This window comes from Odontomachus brunneus, unplaced genomic scaffold (genome assembly GCF_010583005.1).
Source record: "Odontomachus brunneus isolate Ranch 3 - 2012 unplaced genomic scaffold, Obru_v1 Obru_scaffold_002, whole genome shotgun sequence".
Lineage (NCBI taxonomy): Eukaryota > Metazoa > Arthropoda > Insecta > Hymenoptera > Formicidae > Odontomachus > Odontomachus brunneus.
The window spans coordinates 129899-141389 of record NW_022639452.1 but is presented as its reverse complement, the minus strand read 5'-3'; the positions used below and the strand labels follow the sequence as shown (position 1 = coordinate 141389).

Genomic DNA, 11491 nt, shown 5'->3' with positions numbered 1-11491 from the left:
ATATGAATTATTATACATACACATGCGTAGCTCGCCGAGAAAAATTTCTTCCTTCTCGCGTTGTAGTTTTAATAATGTAAATACAGAATGGAGGCGCAGAGTAGTTTCGCATTCTCTCTCTCTCTCTCTCTCTCTCTCTCTCTCTCTCTCTCTCTCGTGATTCTACGCTGCAATAATAAAGAACATTATCGCGAAACATTACTTGTATGCTCTCGTTTTCGTAATACAACTCTCCGCAACATGCAGATTCGTGGGGCATAATTCCGTACATAAATCGATCAGTCGTGCAGGTATGCCGATTCGTCATTGCGAAACACGCGTCGGCCGCCTGTCATCCACGAGACGGCGAGACGACGGGACGAAGCGAGAAAATTGCTCGGCTCCGCACGAGCGTATCGCGTCGTCGCTTGCCGACGCGTAACAACGATGATCCCTTTAATCAATTAGCTCGACGGTGAGAAATGAGGTAACGCCGCCGCGTTCGCGGGTGCACTCGCGGGGGCACTTGCGGGACGGGACGTCGCGATGCACCGCTCGGCCGCAGAAAATGACGGTTACTCGACCACGGATATTAATTATCTAGGGCAGAGATGCGCTCACAATGCGCTCCGCGATCGAGGCCCGCCGGCGTGACTTTCGCTTTTCCTACTATACCCGTCTATGTCTATCAGCGGTCGACTGTACCGCGCTGCTGCGCTTTCCTCCCCTCGTCCTTTCTGCGCGCGCGCGCGCGCGCGCGCGATTGTTGCACTCGCTTGGTTGCAGCATGCCTAAACACTGGAAAAACTGCGCAGCGCCGCTGGAAAGACGACGCTTTCCTCTTGCGAGAGCGAGACACACTTGCAAAACACTTGTACTAACGAGGAAACGTCTGCCCGATTATGCCGAAAGATGTGTCTTGATGCATTCCTTTGTATTTTTGTCAGTAGAGGCAAACGGCTCGACGCCACGCTCGTCGATTCGCCGCGACCCACTTTCTTTCCGACTTGACGCTCGAGGAAATTCGTCCCGACATTTTTCCAACATTGAGTCTAGATCCATTCGAGAGATCTAGATCGTCGTTTGAACGTAACTTGGTTTCACAGCAGAGACTACCGAGTATTTGGATTACGAGTATTTGGATTTGACGTTGACGTTAACGAGACTTGGTGCTTGGTTCAATGGGTTTAGCAATGATCAAAAATCCCCACCGTTCGAATTTATAGTACTCGATGTAGGATTGCTGAAACGTCGTCATCACGCCGCGACGTGGCTATCGTTTCCATGCAAAAGTGTCGAGATGACGTTTTGAATAGAGCCGTTCTATAATTTCGCGCGACTATAGAAGCTGTTCGCGACCGAATGCAAATTGCAGACGAATAGAAACGTGTCTTAGTTCACGTGATTGATCGATCGCTCGATCGCCGATCGAACCGATTGGCATCTTGGATTATTATCGCCCGATAAAGCATTGCGAGACCTTTGAAGGGCTCTCACACACGTCACCGATTAAATTTATCCAAACAAAATATCTCGTCGACCGTCCGCATCCAGTCGCATCGAATCGACATATTTTCAACCCGAAAGACAGTTCGCAAGGCTATGTATGATTCGAAAGATAAAAAAAAAATGTGGTACTCCCAGAGAGAAGAATCCATCCTAGAGGGATGATTCTATACAGTGATGCGTCTATACAGTGTCGTAACGATCGATCAACCGGCGATCGAGATACTTGAAATTAGGCCAGCGATCCGTGTGTTAGCGCAACGTTGTCACAGTCGACACATCTCAGCCACACTCACCTTATTGCTACATGAGCAATAATAAATGGTTGATTTAGCAACGACGTTCTTTCAGCAATCGCTGAGAGAGTCGTAGGTGTAGGGACCATTCGGTGAAGTTTGCGCTCGCTGAGAATTCTTCTTCATCGCGCGCACTAATCGGGTCGGCTACCAATCCGTCACAAGAGAAACGGGGTCGATGGCAAGCTCTGTGCTTTGTTTCTTATTTTCAACAGTGAAAATCGATCGTTTCGTCCGTGGACGGATATTCATCATGTCAGCCGGATATGTCTGTATCTTTGGTTTCGATTCGGCTATCTAGTTCTCAGACGCACTGAGTAACGCGCGACGAATACAAAGTGATCAATTTTCGATTCCACGTTTGCTGCTTACCGATGGATTCTCGAACAGTCTTGATTTTGGAGAAAGGACTTTAACGCGCATTGTCGAAATTTCACTTATTGGTCGCTTTCATGTTTGTTTGCAACTAATACCGCTCTCGCAAATCTCAGAGAGAGAGAGAGAGAGAGAGAGAGAGAGAGAGAGAGACTTGTACAGACTTTTTTCAATACTCGACATTTTTGCTCGGGCGTACCAACTGCTCTTTGTTCGTCGTGCTCCAATTTTTTAACGAAGAATATTTGATTTGTTTGTGGACTCGCTCTTCGAGATGGATCCCGTCCGAATTAGACGACACCAAGGCCAGCCGTTTGATTTCTCACTCGGCGATGAAAGGGCCGACCAGGGTCGATCGCGGAGGGCGTCCGGTCGCCGAGCGATTCCCCCGTTCGCACCTTAACTGCCTCCCACGTCCGCGGGAGTCTCGCTCACCTGGCCGGTAGCATCCTCCTGCACTCCCGTCGAGGACTTTCTCCGAAAGACGGCCAACTATATAAGCGAGATGCACGCTGTTTGAAGCACGTTAGACGAAATCGTACAGGTGCGTCGAGCAGGCCACGTAGCCGCTGCGTTTCGATCCTTTGCTCGTACGTAGACAAGTATCTCTCCGGTAGCCGCCTAAAGAGGTGCTCGTTCGGTCGAGCGCGAGGAACGCGAAAGGACACGGTCGTGCATGTGACTTGGCGAGGACCGAGCGCAGAAGCTTCCACGAGACTTTTGGAGACCGCCGGAACCATGAGGTCCGCGAGAAGTCGGGCCCCTCTGGCAATAACCGTGCTGGCCGCGACCGCCTTGTTGCTGAGGCCTATCCACGCGGACGGTAAGAGAGGAGGAGGAGGAGGAGGAGGACGGACCTCCGTCGAGCGCCCTCGAATAGATGTGTGATCGGCCGTAGAGAGATAATGCGCGATAACGTGACAGGGAGAAGGCATCCGACTGGATTTAACAAACTTTCTCTATTAGAGTATAAAACGTGTAATTAATGGCCGTCGTGCCGCACAGCAATTTGTAGCCGGCATATCGGAGAACTCGCGCTAGAAAGTACGTCGAGACATCGAGCTTAACAATCGTCTCGCGATGCGTTGGATTTTTGCACGGCTACTAGAAAGTGAGAAAGCAAACATGAATTCGGACTCCTCGAGTCAACTTGGATCGAACGTGTGTGTTTTTTCCTCTATATTTTTCTTCTCCGTGTATACCATCTCCGTGTATTACGCAGTACTGTTGTACCGCGCAAAGTGAGAGACGACGGTAGCTTCCTCGACGCTCTTCTTTCTTGGATCAATATAATCGATAAGTCCTTTTTTTGTTGGTGTACTACTTTACGTACCGCTTTAGCGGTCTCAGGTGCCATTATCGATGGATTTAAGTAAAAATGAGTGTCAGTCCGAAAGGTGCTCTCCCACAACTTGAGATAATTTTGAAACTTTATTGGTCCAATTAACCGTTTAAGCGGCCGTATATTTTTTGCTCGTTTCAAAAGCAGCACGCGCGCGTTGTATTTGTCAAGTCGGGACGAATGGAGAAAAACAGAGCGGAAACTGAGCGTGACTGAGGAGCTCCTGAAATGGAGAAACAGAATAGATGTTGAGACGAGATGTGAGTTGCCGGCCGGTGTCTTTAGGCGAATTAGACGCATGGCGTCTAGAGTCAGGTGTATAAATCAGGTTACTCTCTTAAAATGAATCAGTCAAACATCACTGAAAACAGTGAATATACACTGATTTGCAAATATAAGTGTTGCACTGAAAGTGCTGAGTGCTATACTTATAACTGATATCAGTGACTATTCACTGATTCACTTTAAAACAGTACCGTTTCGCAATTTCGCGCGATTCTTGCTCACCTGCGTAAGTCGAAATTTTGACGCGTGCTTTACAGGTTATCGTTCATATATCATTGCAAATCTCGTTGGCAACCGACAAACGGGATCATTTAACAGGACGGCAAAGCGTACGCCTTCTCATACGCCTCGTTCTCGTGCTAAAATGAAGAAGGAATGACTCTTTAATGGTTAGATATTATCATTTGTTGCGATTTCTTATCATTTTTATCCGATATGTTCAATGCTTTTGACACGTTTGTCCCTTTCCGTTTGTCGTTACACTCTGTCGTTTAGTTCTATTCTCGGTCGATTTTCTCTCACACATTTCTGTCGCGATATCGGCATTAAGCGGCTTCTTCGACGATCGCATCGTCGTGCATCACGTTTGCGCGATAAATCAATCGGACGCGCTGTTTGCATTCGCGAAGAAAGCGAGCGTGACTCGATCGCGAGAGTGACGTTAATGCTCGTAGAAAATTCGATACACGCGACTATATTGTCGTGAATATCACGACTTTGGTTCCAACTGGACGAACAAAACGCAATCGCTACGGTCGAACGTAACGGCGATCAGATTCGTCGACTATCGCGTCGAGAGCAGGTGGAGAGCAGGCAGCCAAGTCTCACGACGATAAGAAATCGTCACGGTCTGATTAAGTTTTCATAGTCGCTGCCAAATTGCAAACATAACATATCGATTCACTTGACGCTAGAGAGACTTCTTTTCAATTATCAAGTTTGCATGTTGTATTTCCCTATTTTGAATTTTTCGGAACAGTCCGAATGAAATTTTGGTCGGAATTTTGGTTAGACTTTGAATTCTACAACGCATAGTAGAAGCTAAGTTAACAAAGTAGATTTAATTCTAATGGTAATGATTTACAATTTAGAATAGAATTCTAGTGATGTACAATTTGCTCCTACTTTGATTCTGATGATGTCCGAAATTTCCTCTTTTCACTTTCTTTAGTGTCAAAATATGTATTGAATGGAATTCTGAGGCTGAAAGTAGGGTCAAAACTTCGACTCGGGTGATTTCGGATAATTCGAGACACACATACACACACAATTCAACGAGATTTTAGCGATAAAGAACCATTTAAGTAAATTTGAATCATTTTCTACAATTTTCTACAAAAACTACGTTCCAAGAAAAATCCAAGTTTTCAAATCATTTTATGCTATTCCGCTAGAATTTCAGAATCGCGACTGCTAAGAGGACGTAAATCCTACCGCCATGGTTCATCATTCACTGTCTCGCCGCTAATCACGTCATGGCAAAAATAAATAACGTTTGTTAACAGTAATTTTACACAAATTACAATGCGTACCGGATGTAACAGCCATTCTGCGCGCGCGCAAATAAGAGTTTTTGGATCGTGCGCGCCAAGAGCGATTCAAGTATTCGAGATGCATCATAATAATATGTAAAGGAGATAGGTATCTGCCTCGTAACGACTATTATTTATTTTTCGATATTCTCTAAATGAGACGGATGAAGACTAATGTCTCATTTCCTGGACGCGAAGAACGCACGATATTGAACGAAGATGTTGGAGACATCACGGTAATTTTCAAAAGAGGGATATTTTAGTCGAGGGACACTAGTTTCCGTAAGAGGAATAAGCCTGTTGAAAAGAAAAGAAACGTTTATCAAAATTAAAAAGAGACCGTGAGTGTTTGGCCGAGTCGAGTTGAGCGTGAATATCGGGGATCGGAATGAGAAATATTCATCGACGATGCTTTCAGCACCAGTCTCTGGTAGCTACTTGCCACCGTCCACCAGCTACGGCACACCTAACTTGGGAGGAGGAGGAGGAGGAGGAGGAGGGGGAGGAGGTCACTCTGGTGGTGGTGGAGGAGTATCGACGAGCTACGGTGCACCTTCCGGCGGTGGTGGCGGTGGTTTCGGAGGTGGTCGACCTTCGTCGAGCTACGGCGCGCCTCCTTCCACGAGTTACGGGGCACCGTCCAGCGGTGGCGGCGGCGGCGGCGGCGGTGGAGGTTTCGGCGGTGGTTTCGGCGGTGGTTTCGGTGGAGGTGCGCCTTCCAGCAGTTACGGAGCACCTTCTCCCAGCTACGGTGCCCCATCTCGCGGCGGCGGTGGTGGTGGCGGTGCACCCTCCGGTAGCTATGGAGCGCCTTCCATAGGACGTCCGTCTTCCACTTACGGGGCGCCTTCCAGTGGAGGTGGTGGCTTCGGCGGAGGTGGTTTCGGCGGCGGCGGTAAACCATCGTCGACCTACGGAGCACCTTCGAACGGAGGTAGCAGGCCCTCGTCTACTTACGGCGCACCCTCCGGCGGTGGTGGCGGTGGTTTCGGAGGTGGTTTCGGTGGAGGAGCTCTCTCGTCGAGTTACAGCGCACCTTCTACGAGCTATGGGGCACCGTCGAATGGTGGCGGCAGACCCTCGACCGGTTACGGGGCGCCCAGCTCCGGCGGATACTCTGGTGGCGGCGGCGGTGGTGGATACTCCGGTGGCGGCGGCGGCGGATACTCCGGTGGTGGTGGCGGCGGCGGATACTCCGGTGGTGGCGCTGGTGGTGGATACTCTGGTGGTAGCTACTCCGGCGGGGGTGGCGGATACTCCGGTGGCAGCGGTGGCGGTGGTTTCGGAGGCGGGTAAGGACGAAAGCGAGGAATGATTCAATGGTGATATGTTACTTCTCTCCTCACCATGTTCCCTCGTTGTCCTCAGCTCCAGCGGTTACTCTGGTGGCGGCGGTGGAGGCGGCAGGCCGTCCTCGAGCTATGGCGCGCCAAGCTTTGGAAACGGCGGCGGCGGCGGCGGCGGCGGCGGCGGCGGCGGCGGCGGCGGCGGCGGGGGTGGACAGAGTTACGCCAGCAACGGAGGATACCAATATTAATTCAGACACGTGTTCACACGCACTCGGCGAGGCGAGGCGATCTCTGTCGCATCGATCGCATCGGCTTCCATCGGATTCTATGATATCGATTAGACGTCCATCTCTCTCTTTCTATCCCCCGGCATTCGTCAATCGATGCGTCAATTGACCGTCGGAAAACGCACATTGATTCTTGTGCGAAGAAGGCGGCTGAGTACCCTCGTGATGTTCATGGTTAATTATCGTGGACGTGACAAGCGAAGAGGCCGTTGCGCCGCGAATATAAGCGAATCTCGTTGTCGAATATATCTCGGATGACTTGGATGAACGATCGCGCGCCGATGTGTCCTTCGTGGGAGCGTTTCTTTGTGGCAGCCGACAGGAAATGACAGAGTACGAGGACCGTTCGCCGCGTTCTAATAAATCTACAAAACACCTCGGATTGCTAAATGTTTCCGGCAAAAAATGCCATTCACACTACGATGGGTTCTCGAACAGTTATGAATGACGAAATATTCGTTATCAAGGCAGACGCGCATCCGCGAACAGTCAGGCGACGAGACATAATTCCCCTTACCATCTTTTTTTATTCTTAGCTATTATTACTTCCACGCGCTTCCACTAAGGTGTCTCTGTTCACGGAGCCTTCCGTTGACGTCGAAAGATGTCTACCAGCGAAGAAGGATGACGGAGAATGTACGAGATTCTATATTCGGAGCCTGTAACTTATTTATTTTGTAAAGACGCTTTTTGTACTAATAATAAAGCCGCTCTACGCTAATGAGATACATTTCTCAGATAACATCTCCGATTGTTATTCATTGATCTCATAGAACGCGGATATATATCCGACAGATCGTTTCGCGCGAGTGAAACCATTAACTAGACATCCCTGTCGTGCACGAGGCAAACTTTCTACATCCGGATGAAGACGACTGCTCGAGAAGCGAGGTCGAGGAGCTCGGGCGTAAGGTTAGTCGGCCGACGCGGACAGACGGTCGATTTATCGATTGCCATGGCTTGGATATCGGGAAAGCATGAATAACTAAGAGTCTTCTCTTTCTATTCCTGCCGTTGAGTGTCTAAGAGCGCGTATCGATGTCGAAAGCTTCGCGGCCATCTCGATTCGAGCGTGTCCTCTGACCTGACGTTGAGTCGCACTCGAAGTTGAGACGGAATGGAGATGCCGCAAACAAGTCTTGACGCTTACGTCAAAATTTGCACCTTAAGAAACTCTGGAGAATCGTAAATATTCGAGCTCGCTCGCTCGCTCGCTCGCTTGCTCCGATCTGCGGTAGTAGATTCTATTGGTGTATCTGAGCGATACAATGCAGCCATCGTCACGATCACAACATATGTATTATATCGCCGCAAACAAGGTAGGTTGTTGCATCATATTCTCTTTTCAAAATTCTTTTCGGATGAAATTAATCCGCGCCTCCAGTTTGAAGATATCATATCCTTTGAGCGAAACTGGCTTTCTGTTCGCTCTCTTTGGTAAAAATTTGCTAAAGTCGCTGATTGGTCGAATTTTTATTCATAGCCTGGTGATTGCAGCCGAGAGCAATTAAATGAATTAATTAAGCGAATAATAATTTTACTTTAGATCGAAGAAGAAAGAGTTTAGGCGGTACTTACGGGAAAGTCATATTTTCCATTGCGCAACTATAAACTTAAAAAGTAAGTTTTGAAAATTGTAGAACTGGTACAGTCGCGCTGCAGTCGGGGACGCGCGTAATAATGAGAACCAGCCGATATTTTTGTACACCGTTTATTTGTAACATTTACAATCAACATCTCTTTCGTTTGTCAATTATACACGTATATATAATGTCATATAATACAATAACATTTCTGCAATACATATACATGGATATATTCTTCCGGGCGGGATAAGGAGGGGGGATTGATCCTCCGCGCGGGGTTTGTTTTATACATTATTAAATAGTACTCTACGTTAGGTAGTCATCCCGTGCGTTTGGGACGCGTAACATCAAGTACGCCATCGTTGGTCTCCAAGTGAGAAAGTAATCGACCGTTTCATTCAGTTGGAAATCGTTCTCGCTAAGTTATCGTTACCGCCTGCTATCGATTCGCACACTCGGCACTTCCTTCTCTTCTTTTTTTCTTTTTTTCACACGATCACGCTACTCTGCGCGAAAGAGTAAAATTTCGGATGAACAACGTTTCGTTTAGATTGTTCTTCTTTGAATTGACAGGAAAAAGAGATTTGTCCGAAACGTTAATTGGCGATTTACTGAACGCGTCAATTGTGTGGCCGTATGTACAACGATAGAAATTTGAAAATAATTTTCCCAACACGGTCCGATGTTTTGGTTAACGAGATCGTCGGACCGGCGGGATTCCACAAATGAGAGAGACTACGAAGTAGTGAACAAACAGTGCGCTAAATTATCAAAAGAGAACGCGAGAAGACGCGAGCGGACAAAAAGAAGAGAAGGAACAACGAGCGCTTCTCCTTTAATTTAAAAGAGAACGCTTTCACCCCTGAAAAAGAGGGGTACATACTATATGTACACACTTCATCTTATTGCGCACTTCCACCTCCATACCTTAAACTAATCACCTAGATACAATAGAGCACACTTTATGACATGTATAGGTTTCTCGTTGCGTCATCGATTACAACGTATGTTGATATGTAGATGATATGTGGCCGTCTTATGAGAGTCTCTCTCATAAGCTATAACTGTATCTCTTCCGCTTCAACTCGCGGCTTCTCCTTCTCTTTTAAATTCGTATAAAACAAACAGTGGGAACGTCTATTTATCGATTAATCTCATCTCGAAGCGTAGGTGTAGATCGGGAAAAGCAAATTGAGAATATATCGTATGCGCCACAATGACCGATTCAGAAAAAGAGAAGGGGATCGACTGCGCGCGGTAAACAATACCTTATCTTTGCAATCGGTTCAGTAAGTGTAACCGTTGAAAATCAAATACGATGCAGAGACAGACAGAACGCGGACTTAGAGATACAAAAAGAGTCGAGGAAACTAATATATATCTTTATATTTCAACGATCTACGATGTAAAAATTCAAAATTGAATAATCCGAGAATTTCCAGATTCTCGACACTGGCATAACCAAGAAGCCGAAAAGCTCTCAAGGCTCTTGTCGCGTTCAAAGCCACCGTACGATGCACTCGTATCGTACAAATTACCACCGTTTGCTTCGAAAGACTGGACACAGGAATGAGGAGAGCAAAGTGAGATACGTCTCGATATACGGAACTCGGAAAATACGTACGAGTCTTTGAACGGATTGAGACAAATATAACATGAAAAATCGGTCGAAAAGTTCATAAACAATCGAAAGGATATCGTGTGTAGAAAAATACGATACTTTCGTATTGCCTCTGGAGTGCGAATATAATAACCCCGATTCTCGGAGCCGGTCCGCTCGTCATCGTCTCTAATAAATATATCCGAGTGAAAGTTCGCCGTTCAATGACTGACGGAAATACACGAGATGTGCATGCTACGGCGAGCTCACGTTCGTTCTAACGAATATCACCTCCTTGTCCCTGTGCGCCGCATCTTCCGCTTTATTTGCGAACGCGCATCGTTGCGCTCGTAATTTCACCTGGACTATTCGTAATTTCATGCTCGGCTTAACGAGCCGCTTATACGATGACGTATACATCGTATTCATCGCTCGGTCGTGAATATTTTGATTGCATTGAGTCACTTTGCGATAGAGAAGCTCGAGAACGAACGAGGCGCGTTATTTTCGTCAACACTTTTTGCGCGGAGGGAAGCGAGTATTTTAACTTTTCTTGAAACTCTTTTTCTGTGGCAGAGAACTTTCCAAAAATGATAATAATCACGCACTTTAGACAGAAATTGCCGATTGGACACTCGCGAACATGCAGCGAAATGAGAACGGAAACGATAAAATGGCTTGAATTTCAATTTAATCAACAGTGTCGTTTACCTCGCGAAGAAAAATCAGCGTAAGATTACAAAATCAGACGCTTATCACAATTCATCGGGTGATTAAGAACTAAGTAGAAAAATATTTTACAATCTATGAAATTATCTATAAGTATCTCATCTCTCATCGTTACGCGGCGTCGCACTTCGAGATTCGAGAACAAAGTCCTCGCGCTTAATACTTTTTGAAATCAGGAAACGCGCGTCTGCCAGCCTATACCAGAGCCAGAGACGGTCCGCAATGAAATTGACAAAACTCAAGTTTTGGGTTTGATTCTCATTCATTAACGTCATGATTCTCGGGAAGTCTCTAGATATCGATACTTCTCAACATCTCTGTCAATTTTCGAACAAAATTATACAGACTGCTGCGTCACCTTCATCGACAGCCTTATTGTTTTATCGCATTCGAAACCCTCCGAGGATTATCAATTTCCGGCTTCGGCGTCAGTCTCGAAGCGCGGCGCTCCCATTTTTTGGCGGTAAACAATGATACGATACATGAGCAATCGGATATGTAACAAGTATAATATTATTTTCCTAGGCGTTTATTGTGTAGCATCTTTGAGGTCGGCGCAATATATGATATAACAAACTAACGCGCGAAATTAACAATGATCGCTATGATAACACATCTGCGATATTCACGTCTATTGATTTAGTCTTCTAGTGTATAGAGGATGTAAGAAGAAAGAGAGAGAGAG

At 46.7% G+C, this 11491-nt stretch overlaps 1 protein-coding gene across 1 annotated transcript; it reads left to right on the top strand.

Annotated features, from left to right (window-relative positions):
- Positions 1-2290: 2290 nt before the first annotated feature.
- Positions 2291-7635, top strand: LOC116842223 (loricrin-like). The gene is made up of 3 exons (XM_032811122.1): positions 2291-2979; positions 5734-6607; positions 6684-7635. Exons 1-3 carry the CDS (start codon positions 2895-2897, stop codon positions 6850-6852), a joined length of 1128 nt encoding a protein of 375 aa, XP_032667013.1. The 5' UTR covers positions 2291-2894; the 3' UTR covers positions 6853-7635.
- Positions 7636-11491: the final 3856 nt, after the last annotated feature.